General features: G+C 42.3%; 1 protein-coding gene across 3 annotated transcripts in view; it reads right to left on the bottom strand.

Moving 5' to 3' along the window:
• Window positions 1–13,142, bottom strand: part of pard3ba (par-3 family cell polarity regulator beta a) — a 315,539-nt gene that overhangs the window by 165,510 nt on the left and 136,887 nt on the right. For 2 of the 3 annotated variants that reach the window (XM_088930125.1, XM_088930127.1), the window contains exon 11: window positions 4,628–4,813. In XM_088930125.1, the coding sequence (XP_088786251.1) occupies window positions 4,628–4,813 (186 nt within the window). The remainder of the gene's footprint in view (window positions 1–4,627; window positions 4,814–13,142) is intronic. The other variant, XM_088930126.1, reaches the window with a different exon arrangement.

Below are 13,142 nucleotides of genomic sequence, written 5' to 3'. Positions count from 1 at the left end.
CTCCATACTTATTAGAATCAGATAGGCAACTTGCTCAAAAACATGCTCAGTGGGAGAAAGTAGGCCTGATGCAGCAGTTAGATACACCTGTAACACAAAAGGGCTTGCACAATATAAAATGAACATGAACACATTACCGCTTCCTGAAAACTTTTCTAAGAAGAACCCACCTCTTGTTGGAGCTGATCCTATGCACAAACTGACTTTTACCCAACAAGTCTGCTTGTCGAATTTCATCTAAAAAAATGTGGATTTTTAGGAGCCGCACTTGTAGGATCAACAAAAACCAAAGCACGCCTGTTAACAAGAACTGCAAGCTATTCAGACTTTATTCCATAATGGCAGCAACATCTATCCCAGACTTTTTTTGAGGTGGTAATGGATTTGCAGGCATCTTAGTGCTGTCATCCGTTTACTGTGGCCTTTAACCTGGCCTTTAACTTCTAAGGCAAGATCTATGCTGACCTTCAGAAATCTACTGAATTAGTACCAAGCCCACTTTCACTCTTCAATTAAATACTGACTAAGCGCTGACGGCAGAGGGAAAAACAGGGGGCATAAAAACACATCTAGCCACAAATATCATCTTCTTCTGCCGTTCGCAGCTGCCGTCTCAAAATGTGTTTTTTTTTCTCACCTCGCCAAAAAATTGGGAAAACACACCGTCAACGGATTGATATTTCACATGCTCGCAGCAAACCCACAGGCTTTTATTTTTCGGTGCCTGTTGACCTCAGAAGGCAAATGAATTAAGCTCACTTTGCCTTTGATTGCACCAGGGCTTGTGGTTCTGCAGGAAAAAAACCTGGCGAATGTTGAGAAGCCACAGTAGAAAAGTGAAACGGATGAAACGGGACTCTACTGGAGATTGGATCCTCACTGGTGTTTGTGGGGGGGGGGGGGGGGGGGTCTTCTGCTTCGTCAACTAGGACTTGTCAGAAAACTAGGGATCAGAAATTCTGCTGGGACTAACACAGATAAAGCCATAGCAGAGACTCTTTATGTTCCTAACTGGCATCTGAGATCTTCTGTGAAGGTGCTGACAGTTACCAAGTTGAAAGAATGAGGAATTCTGTGTAATATGTGATTATCTACATAACACAAAAGGCACTGCTTCTACGTAGGGTCATTTCTCACACTGATCTCCCTTTCAGCCCCAGTAAGACACTCAAAGGGAAAAGGGGAAAAAAAAAGCGATCCATTCATCTTTGCCTTTCTAGAACTTCCAAATAAGTTTGATAATTTTGCACTACTTCAGTTGCACTGTGGGAGCTCAGGGAGCAAGCAATCCGGGATACAAATTCGGCTTTAACCTCGTTCAGCTCGGAGAACAGCTTCTTAGCCATGAGGTCAAGGCTATCAGACTCCCTCTGGCCCCCAATAGACGGAATGATTCAAGAAGCTTCTGTGAGAGCAAAGATGGAGTGGATAGAGGCTAAAGGAATGCTGGGAAGGAGGTGTTCATTACCCATGCTTATTCTGAGTTCAATGTGCTTGAGGAAGCATGTCAGCTCTCTTGTCGTTTTCTAGGGGTTGCTGTGAAGGATCCCTCATTCCAAACTGCACAATTTTGTCTCTAACCAGTTTGAACTGTACACATCAGCAAAGCAGTAGTGTGAGATTACAGCCCAACTGAGTGTCTTGCAAGTATCTTGCTCATAAAAAAAAGACACAAACACTCCTGATAATGAGGGTGTTTTTCCAAAACACAAACACTCCTGCTTAAATGTCAAGGAGGACCCTCTTGAATGGTGTGACCCCAATGGCCACCACAGAGACGCACAATGACCACAACAGCCTCCGCAGAGAGACCCAAGAGACCAGGCTCTGGTACCAGAAGGTGAATGAAGGCAGCTCCTCTTTTTCTCCAAAAACTTCTGTAAAACGTGATCTGGGTGCTGATGTGTTGAATTATGCGCAGAACAAAAGGAATAAAATTCAAGTGGAAACTTGCTCCACTAGGTGAAAAGAGCACCGACACTCAAGGTCAGCAAATCCTATTTTCAGTAAATTATGTAGAATAAAACTCTTGGTCTCCGTCAAGACAAGGCAGAGGCAACATAAGAGAAAGTTGTATTGTATGAGTCCCCCCGCTGAGGGCCTGGTTACATCAAAAAAACAAATACAGAGTATAGCCAATTTAATGCAGACATGGTTTTATAATCTTGAAACTCAAAACATCACAATAACAGAACACAGGTTACAGGTAAGGATGCTGGACCTTCTATTCTACGAAATAAGAAAGGGGAATGTGGGTCTTAGGAAGTTTAAAGTGAACCATTTTTCCATCACTGTGTTGAGAAGCTAGGATTTCAAGAAGAGTAATTACAAAACAAGCTACAATGTATGCAGTGAAAAATCTCAGTAAGGAAAAGATGCTGTTTCATACTAATCTGAAGCTTAGGGTATTCCATATTTGACTGCAGTATACAGTCAGTATATACCTTTGGAAGCTGTTTATTATAGGTGTGATCATTTCTATTTTTCACCAAGCCTAGGCTAACCTAGTAGTTCTTGTAAAACAAGAGGGCAACATGTTGAATAGAAATTGGTGCACACAGGTATTTACACAGAAAATGAAATATGATCCACATTTCATGTATAGCAACAAACTGTAACTAGGCTGCCGTACATTATTAATTACGCAGAGAGGCTGACTCAGCAGCCAATATGTCAAAATGTGGAATTTATTAATGTTTCAGGCTTTTAACACACAACTGGGAATTGCTTGTAGAGACTGAAGAGCAAACAGGATCCTGAGCCTACCATTAAATAAATGTATGATTTCTTTTTTCAGATTGGTCTCTGTCACCTCCAGCCAGAGGGGGAAAAAAAAAAGGTTGTCTTTAAAGCTAGCAGAAGAGAACATGCCAGTCATGCTTTGCAGATTTTGGGTTAACCACATTGTTTTAAAACACAATTTCAAGCGCCGGGGCATGTGAAGTATTTCTGCGGCACGGGCCAGCTAACGCGCCAATGGGGGTGTGCCCACCTGCTGGAATAGGTTCTAGCTAATTAGCGGGGTCTTTAATTTTTCAATTATCGTTCACATCCTTGATGAGGAATCCAGAGTGCTTGGAAAGGTGAGGCACACTTCAATTAGTTTTAGCTGCTATACTGAAGTGTCATCATGAGAAAATCAATATGAGGCTTTAAAACTGGTTCATTAAAAAGGCCAAGGAGAGGAAAGCAGATGTTTTTCTAACAAAAAAATCGGTGGAGATTTTCTTATTTTTCTCTGGTGTACGTCTTCTTTTTCGTTCCACGCCTGAGATCACCGCCTAACTGTCTAGTGCTGACCTGAACCCTTTCTGTGTTTGAGCATTTAAACCCAAGGAATCGACTGTATATTGTGGGAGACCATCACACTTTAGAGCTATAGAAAGTATTATTTTTTGTGGATTGTGCCATAAAGAGAATATTGAAGTATTATCCACCAAACACCTTAGCAACTTGGATGCAAACTCTTAAAAATGAAGTGTAACACCAGCAGATGTGTGGGTCCCCAGGTGCTGGTTTTTAGATTATTCATAAGGATTGCAGTATAAATTACTTAAAACCCTACAAAACAATGATCCTCACAGCAAGGTGAAGCAGAGCATGCAAACAAAGTTCAATTCTGAACAACTTTAGAAGCTCATACAAGTTTGGTGTAAAAAAAAACGTTTTTTTTTCTTTACTTTTTTATTCCTTGGTACAAAACCGGGAAGCGCACGAGCCACGCATCTCACAGCCGAATAGACATTCATTCACATGGCATTGTGAGTTATGTATGCAGTGTTTTTATAGGGACTTCTTTCAGCTTCAATCTGTTAAAAGGTTTCAAGAAGAACAAATGCTCTTCATTAACCCCCAGTATACTGTCAGGCTAAGAAGTATTGTAGTTGTGAGAAGTGTCTGGTGACGGAGAAAAAGAAAACCATTAACCATTCATCCATTATCAGACAGCCACTTCTTCCTGGGATACAGCAGCTGGGATCCTATCTGGAAAGGGCTAAAGACAGGGCTACACACTAGGCAGGCCGCCAGTCTATCGAAGGACAGAAGTGCATGTGCAGACAATTTAGAGCCACCGATTAACCCAGCCAACGTGTCTCTGGGAGGTGAGAGGAAACAGGAGCACTTGGGGAAACTCATGCAGACATAGGAGGACCATGCAAAGTCCACACAGAAAGCACCAGAGTCCAGAATTGAACCCAGAACCCAAGAACAGTGAGGCAGCTGCCCTTATCGGTCACCCGTGCATGTAGGTCTTTCTTTTTGCGCTGCATAGTATCATTCTTACTTTTTGAAGGGCTCTGCCCCTCTTGACAGAGGGTAGTTTTTACACTACACCATTTGTACTATCATCCCCTTTATACGGTTTGAACAGTCAAGAGCAGCGCTGTCTGGATTGATGCCCACTCAGTGTGTTGTGTTGCAGATGTCAAGAGCAAAGCTCTGTCCCAGACCGAGGGCTGCTGAAAACCTTTGGTCATTATCTGACAAGGTCAAGAATTCTGGGCCGAAGGGCAGGAGGTCAAAGAAAAAGGGGGATCTTAAATAATACAGGGCAGCTGTTGCGACTTTGACTGCCACTGTGTTTGGAGTCTCCCTTGACGCCAGCTCCCTCCTCCCCACGCAGTACCTTGAAAGCTGCCCCGCCATGGATGATGGATTTGATGAAGATGCCGAGGTCGGCCCCAGTCTCGCGGGACTTGTTTCCTTTCAGGCTGACCCCCAGGCCTGCCGAGCCCGAGTCGTTCAGCGGGATCTCGAACATCAGCTGCTCCTTCGACTCCAAAGCCGGAATGGCCCAGTCCTGCTCGCCCTTCTGAAACACAAAGGGAGACATAAGAGAGTCAAGGTAGTGGCTGTGACCCCTCAGCACATCTCAACACCAGGAGATTTCCAGGTGGTGAAGGGACAAAATGAGGCCGTCTCCAAGTTTGAGCTGCTGAATTCAAAAAGCAGAGAAGACGACTACTAAGTGATTGGCATACCCAGGTAATAACACCTAAGAATAAAAAAAATAGTAAGAAAGTGACAGAAGCAGTGTGATTTTAACAGAATGATCATACTGAGACCATACGGAGTATGGTTTTGTGCAAATTAAATGACTTCATACCTAAGGAGAATGGTTTTGTACAGACATAACTGCAGTCCTTAGAACTATGGAGCCAGGAAGGAAAATTAAAAAAAGATGCATATTTAGATTGGCCTCTATGGCTTCACTAAGGTAATACCTCACATAGTAACAGTAGAGACCATAACTCTTTACACAAAGGGTTCTGGGAGCATAGAATAAACCAACCTAGCCATGTTGTTAAAGCAGATATCCTGGTTTCCCTCAAGAAGATAAGAAGTCTCTTATAGCTCCTAGAGTATTAACTTTTGTTGAAGCATCAAAAGCATTGTTCTGGATTGCCAGTAACATGCTATGTCAATGCGCATGTCAGACTTCCAAGAGCTGAAACTGCATATTTAATGACAGAGAGGTGAATGTCAGCAAAAGGCAATAGAGACAAGGAGGCATTTACCCAGTGTGAAGGTACAGATTTTATAAAGCATTAACACCTACACAGAGGACAAAAATAAAACGCTGCCCACTGCAGTAACATACATATCAAAGAGCCTAATTATGAAGCTCCTGGGGATTTAATAATTCTACTACGGAAAGCACAACCACTGTTTTACCTTTGTAATGACTCAAAACAGTTCCCAAAAGGTCCACAACAGATGAAACCAACTGACATTCAGAAACTATAAACAAATACCACAAATGCTGTACTTTAAATAGGGGAGTTGATTTATGCTCTTTTAATAACAGCACACTTTTCCCAGAGGACCACTAATATCGAGATGTTTGTTTTTTCTCTAATTTTGTCGGGTTTTCCCCCCGACAAACTGGAGGAATCCAGAGAGTGAAATTAAACCACGTCATGACACAAGTTGTCAAAATGTCAACCCCACCCCCAAAACGCCATTTGAAACGAAGATGGAGACAAAGAAAAAAACAGATCATTTGTACGACTTGCTTGACAATTTTATTATATTTAAAATAAAAACCACTGCCAGGTTTTCACTCTTCATTAAAATGCCATTCCGGCTTATTTACAGACATTCACGGTCTATAAATTGTATTTTAAAAGCCAGGATAGCCGAGTCTGTGTTTACCAAAGACAGATATGATTTACAGTCACTCACCCAAGGTAAATGTAAAGGGCCTCTTCTTTTTACTGTATGGATCAGAACAACACTGAACACTGCAACTCATTCTCCAGCAGGTTGTTAAAAGTTCACGTCTTGGCTCATGAAAATATGGAACAAGTTTCTATGTTCTTAAGAGGAGCAGTGTATCTGCTTAGTACTACCACTTCCATTTTCAATTTCTGTAAAGTTTTGTTTGTGCAGCTTGTATCTACAACTGATTACATGATTTAGAAGCTTCTCCTTTGAATGCCACCTAATCTGCCTATACCCAGCGTCAAGGCTTAATTCGACCATCTTTATCTTTACTTAAAATCAGAATTAAGATATTCTTGTGCAGTCAGGGTTAAATTATGATTATGAATTGCTCTGTAGCGGGGCTGCTGGAGAATGACTCAGTTGGGTAGAGCATTTCAGCGGGGGATGAGGTGGGTCTCCACCTATGTACTGAGTGCTTTGGGATTCTTTCTGAATGAAAATTCCAATGTAAAGAAGCCCTTTCATTATCATTAATAGTGAACAAGCGTCTCAAAAGACGTCTAGAAATGTAACACAAATACAAAAACTTTATGCCAAGCTTTAATCATAAGATGGAAAACACTGAGCCTGAAGACACTACTTATAAAAAATGATTTAGGTGTCTATGTAAACTTGTCATTGCCATTGAACATGAAAATTCAAAAGGGTAGAGGCAACCAGATCAGATTTTCTTTACAAACACTCACAAGGAAATTGATATTTTAGCACTTTATCAATTATCCAAATGGCAGAAAGTTGTCTTTTAGCGGTGAGATACCAACATCATATTGGACACAGCCCAATACATTTATTCTTTGCCGGGGAAGTATTAAGTGCAGCAAAAACAAAGAATAATAGGTTTTAGGTCTCTATATGGGAATTTATGCATAAAAATTCTTATTTGAACAGCTGGCATTTTAAAGTCCACTGTCCCTCACAGTACAGATTTTGCAAGAGTTGTTCTGTGTAAAAATGCTGCCTCCCTCGACCCCTGTGATTAAAAACCGTTATCAGTTTACACCCAATTTGTTTCTCCTCTTTTCCTTTATTGCTGAAACAACACTTGCACTCGACAATACAAAACACGCAGCTGGAGTGGAAAGTTTAGAGTCTAAAATCAAAAGCAACAGACTGGAGTAATGAGGTCAAATAAAGGATAGGGTCAGCTTCGAGATCCAGCTTGGGCTACTCAACCGTGACCTCTGACCTGAGTGGCGATTTTAAGAGAGCCGTATGTACACTGTAACTGCCATTCAAGCTCTATTTTGTCTGTCCTTCTGAAAAGGATACAGACATTGATTGAATCGTGGTTTCTTTTTTCAGGTCTGGAGAGCTTAACTGAGCCGAAAAAAAAAATGGCCACTCCTAATTTTTCTTTTTTTTTAAATATTTTAATCTCCAAATAGCTCGTGTTACATTCCCATCTGACGAGACAACACAGCAGAGAGAATAAATCTTTGGTCTCATAACTGATGGGTTGTGGGTTCAAGTCTCTGCTGCTGTTATACCCTTGAGCAAAGCACTGTACCCCACTTGTCCCAGTCTCCCCAGCTGTGTAAGTGGGGCTGACCAGCCTTGATGGAGGCAATGCCTACGATGGGCCAGTGTCCCGTCCAGGGTGGGACGCCTGTGTGCTCTCTCTCATTTGCTCAGCGCCATGCAAACCAGGCTCAGCTCTGGCCTGATGAGCCACTATGGACCAGCTACAGAAATCACACACCTTAGCACATGGCTACAATGGCTGCCACCTTGAACTGGAGGAAGAGCAGGCGAGCTCTTCCCGCCTCGGAGCCTCTCGACTTTAATAACACGTCACAGGCAGCACAGCTCCGAGCTGGAGGCTCAGCCACCCACAGCACCATGGGGGCCTGCCAGCATACAGGAAACCACCAGGTCCACCAGGGTGATGGGAGCTAGCTAGCACCCTGGTCGACTAATCCCAACCATACCCTTGGCGAACCGCGCGTTGGACACTTTGCATGCTATTGAAAGCCCACTCAAGCCTGAGTCACCCAATCACAGAGCTCAGCCTGCCCTCAGGGGAGCCCCCTTAAAGCTGGAGCCACTGGGGCACCCCCAGAAACTAGAAATCCCCAAGTGGGGAAACAAAATATCAGGAAGACCTAACAGGAACAGAACGATAAGTGAAAGTGTGGGTAACTGGCCATTTACTCCTGGAGGAACGTAAGTTGTGTTTTTTTCCATTCTTTATTCCTCCCGGTTTCCCCAAATACTCAGCAGGCACTGACCGTCTGTGGCCGGTGTCACAAGCACACCAGTTTTAAGTCATTTTATTTGCGGTTCAAAAACCCCTCCCTTGGGAGCTGGCCAAAATGGTGATTAAATTACAGCCATCCCCGCAACGCTACACTGGTTTGCAGTGAGCCTTTGAATTGATCCAAAATGCTGACTTCTAACCCGCTTGGCCCCTCAGGGGCTTGAGGGCCAAGCTGTCTCTGTGACCGGGTGTGCTTTTCCATCTCCAGGCTCTGGCTCCAGAGCTTTGCCTTGCTGGGCTGCTCACTGCCGAGTAGTGGGCTGTTCACAATACTGTAACAATTCACATGTGTCCAACTACACAGTGTAGCAGCAGAAGGTGGGATAATTCTTGGATTAGTGCCCCAATGTCTTGGGAAGCAATGATTCCTTATTCACAGGCTTTTGTTGTTTTGAGATTCTCGGGAATATTTTCTGTATATTCCCCCTCCGAAAAGCATGTTGCCAAAAAGGCTGAATGACAATGGAGGAATACAGATGTATTTTGCAGTGTAGAGAATGTTCTACTCCACACACTTTTCACTCATCATGAACGAAAAGTGTGAAAGCATAGGTCCCTTCAAAACATAGGTGGTCAGGTGTAAAGGTGATACAAAATCAAAAAAAATCACACGGGACTGTCTGGAGGATCAGCATGAAGGATCTAAAAGTGAAATTAAAAACTGGATAAAAATGGACTAATGTCAAGAAGTATATACGTTACATCGAAACGTGCTATTTTGAATATTCAATATTCAGATCACATATCTAAAATCAGCCAACTATGCTTTCAATTACTTCTCTTTACGTACTGACCGTACCGCCCAACAAAATACTGGAGAGACTTCAGACACCTCCAATTGCTATCGAAGCTGTAAAGGGCTGCTCCAAATTTACTTGCTGCTTTAGGTAGCAATTTCCTGGAGCAATCTGGCTCAGACACCTTGCTCAGAGGTACAGTTCAGAAACCCATAACCACAACTACTTCTGCCTTGCAGAATTGCCTTCTGCACCGATACGGAAGCAGTAAGGGTGCATCTGTCACCGGAGGTTGGATTTATCTACCGTTTCGACTTTGTGAGGACGAGGCGAATGTCAAATATGTCTTAATATGTAAAACCAATAATACTTTTTCACATCACTGTTTGATTGGTAACAATGTAACAGAGGGGCTTCTAACACCTGATATTTACTGCTCATGTATAGTTTAAAGATTCTGATGTAAGAGAATTAAAAAAAAAAGGTTTCTCACCTCACCCAAGCTAGGATACAATAGTGTTGATATATTAGTAGAAAACATAAGTATGAGTAAATGAGTAAATTGTGATTATAGCTAAGGTTAAGAATTTAGCACAGTAGCATTCATATACAGTACCTGTAATGTATATAATGTAATGTTATGACCAGCAAGGATTAAATCAAAACTTTACCCTGTCACCAATCAAATTCCTAGCCCAAGAACAGGCAGTCATTTTACATTTGCTATAGTAAAATCGTTACGCTTCTGTAAAACATACTGTGAAACATACTGGGTTTATAACTAGAAATGAGCAAAAGCCACATTCCAAGTTCTTGTTCAAATTCACAAATGCAAGCTTTAAAAAAATTAACACTGAAAGGAAGGTATCAGCATTTTTCTATAGCCCATGATAAAGCTGTTTTGAAAGAGCTGCTGCTCCGACTACAAGGCTATGGGGAATACCACAGTATTATCACCAGACACACCTTCCCCTGCAATAACATCGCCCTCAGCACACAGCGCAAATAAACTCACAACAGACCTCACAGCCAGGGAGGTAGGCCTCTCATACTTAAAGAGATTAAATGCAATTCACTACAGATGTTCCTGAACCATATTCTCCAGGGTTATGCTCACAGCTATAATACTCACGCTCAACTTGCTATGCTGCAGAGGATCAGAAAACTTTAGGAAACAATAAAAAGGTGTGTGTGTGGGGGGGTGGAGTTAAAATGATTGTGCATGACCATTCAGCTAATACTCAGCATTCATTAGAAAGAGTTATATCTGCCCTTTGCAGCCAAATATTATGTTTAGACAGCTGTTTTGCCACTTTTTTCAACTATACTTAACTTGCAAAGAAATGTATTCATCAGAATGGGTGGCTATGAAGTAGCCTATACCGCATAGAAAGAGCCAGAAACTCTGTCGCGCTACCCAAGATAACAGCTCCTTTGGTGGCCAGGACAGAAAAAAACAGGCTATTTCCACTCTTTCAAAATATCAAGACACCCGTGGCTTTCAGAAACAATACTCTTTATTAAAACCTGTGGTCTTCAGAGCCGGGGGCTAAACGATACAAGGCTCTTCAGACAACGGAGGCTTTGTTTTCCGAGAAGCAGCTTGTAGGCTTTGAAAACACGACACCAAACAGAGCTGTTTTTGTCAAACAATTATGATTATTCGCATTCTTTGCCAATTAAAAAAAAATAAAATAACTGTAATTTCACTGTAGCTTTTCAGTGTTGGATTAACGGCTGTTTCGTTTAGATGTGATTTAGAGTGGTAGCTACAGAGAAGTCAAGCCATTTCTCGTTCCACTCACTAATCCTCTTAATTGCCAGTTAAATAAGGAAAATTTAAAAAAATATATGAGCATGTCAGGGAAATCAGAGTCCATCAACAACATGGGACCAAAGGGAAATGTTTCTCTACACACATTAAAAGACTATGCCCCCTACCAACTTCAAGACCCGGAAAGACAAGTGGACAGACATGACTGAAGGGATCACAAGGAGATGAACTGTAAATGCTTTTCTCAGACCAGAGCTTTGGTACGATCAGTACCCGATAACCTTCACCAAAAAGACTGAATTGCTGGCCATCCAATCAGTTTTCTAACCACTTCATCCAATTCAGTGTCAAAGGGGAGCCTGAGCTTATCTCAGCAAGCAATGGGATACCACACACTGGACAGGACACCAGTCCACCACAGGGCACAAACAGACACCAACACTGACAGACACACTGGGCCCAACGTGCCCAGAAGCCAATTAATCAAATAATATATTTATGGGCTGTGGGAGGAAACCACAGCACCCAGAAGAAACCCACAGGAACCTGGGGAGATCATACGTACTGCACACAGACAGCACCTCAGGTCTGGAATTGAACCCTAGACCCCCAAGACTACCACTGTGCCACTGTGCTGCTCTGAACCACGAAAATTCTACTAATGATCCAGTTCAAAAGTTTCACCTCGGCTAACTCCGTTATCATGTCTTCTAGCATTTAAAAATTCAATCACACTGGCAACAACATGATACAATTTTGTGACTTCGTCTATACCACACACGAACAAACATGTATACACTGACACATACAGAAGATTTAAACACTGCTGGGGGAAATCCGGGGTCAAAGTGTGTTGCAATATCACTGGCCATTTGGGTTCTGGAGAGCAAAGCTTGAGCTCCTCATCGGTGAGATGGAGGCCCTACACTGGACCCCAAAATATGAATGAACTGCAACAAGACAGATCAAACTGCTGCAGTTTTTCTCGGCACAAAGGGTTGGGTGGTCTGGAACAAATCCCTCAGCCATGCTGTTTGAGCAGATTGCTTGGCATTCCTTAAGAAAGCTACTAGCAACCAAATGAGCCACATAATAATGTCCAAATAATCAAACCTCATGTCCTTAAATTGCTCGTAGTTAATGCTAGAATCAGAAGAACATTCAAACACCAACCTCCGTCTAGGACAGGCCTTTACAGCCCTGGGAGAGATACTTGCTTGGGTCACACATTGGCCTGGAATCCAGGATCTGATCTTGCGCATTACAATGACAGCATTCAGCCTTGACCGACGACTCTATTGTGGCAGTTTTAAACAAAGGCATCAAGTCGGCAGTTAACTACCTCGGTTTCCCCACGAATGAGATTCAAGTACAGTCTCTGTCCAAACACAAGGAAGATTCATGGCCTGAATTCTAAAACCTCAGTTCAATCTTACATGTCTTTCAGCTTGGAACAGGTAGTGGCTCATGGAACCGGGAATCAAATTAACCAATTTAAAAAAAGAACAGGCATTTTCCATTATTTAACAGCTACACCTTACGGTAATGATAAGAACCTCATACTGTAGCTCAGGCGGGTTTTCAACAAATTTTACACCCTAAAAAAAGCTTCAATTAAAACAAACAGGAACTCTTGGCATGAAATAACCTAAAGATAACTACTGTTGTGCTTCACAAATATTCAATTTTGGGTAATAGTTTTGAATATCTTTCAAATTTGTTAAAAGGCACTGCGACCAGAAATTGATACAGCAACCTCTTTACTGTCTACCGCATTTATAATAATGAAATGCATAAGTACTCAAGTGGTTTAGTTACATCGTGCTCCAGAAACCCCTCCAAGGACAAATTCAATTAAAATTTCATTTGAGCTCCTTGTTTATTTCAGATGACCACTGCATTTTCCACTGCCTAATTTATGATAATCCGATCGCATTTCATCAGACTTTGAAATCGCTATATTCTGTCTGCTTCCTTCACAGCAATTGTTCGTTTTTTTTAGACACTGGGCTTTGCTCCTGTGGGACCGGTAAAGGAAACCACATTTATTTGACACCCACAGACCCTTAACTACCTGCCTGGTGGCCTCGGTCACTTCCCTCTTGCAGATTTGCAATGTGTTGCCTAACCCTGCCAAACTGGTCCA

The sequence above is a fragment of the Atractosteus spatula genome, chromosome 13 (genome assembly GCF_055471065.1).
Source record: "Atractosteus spatula isolate fAtrSpa1 chromosome 13, fAtrSpa1.hap1, whole genome shotgun sequence".
NCBI lineage: Eukaryota > Metazoa > Chordata > Actinopteri > Semionotiformes > Lepisosteidae > Atractosteus > Atractosteus spatula.
The sequence above is the reverse complement of the archived record's forward strand: the minus strand, read 5'-3'. Positions and strand labels throughout refer to the sequence as shown.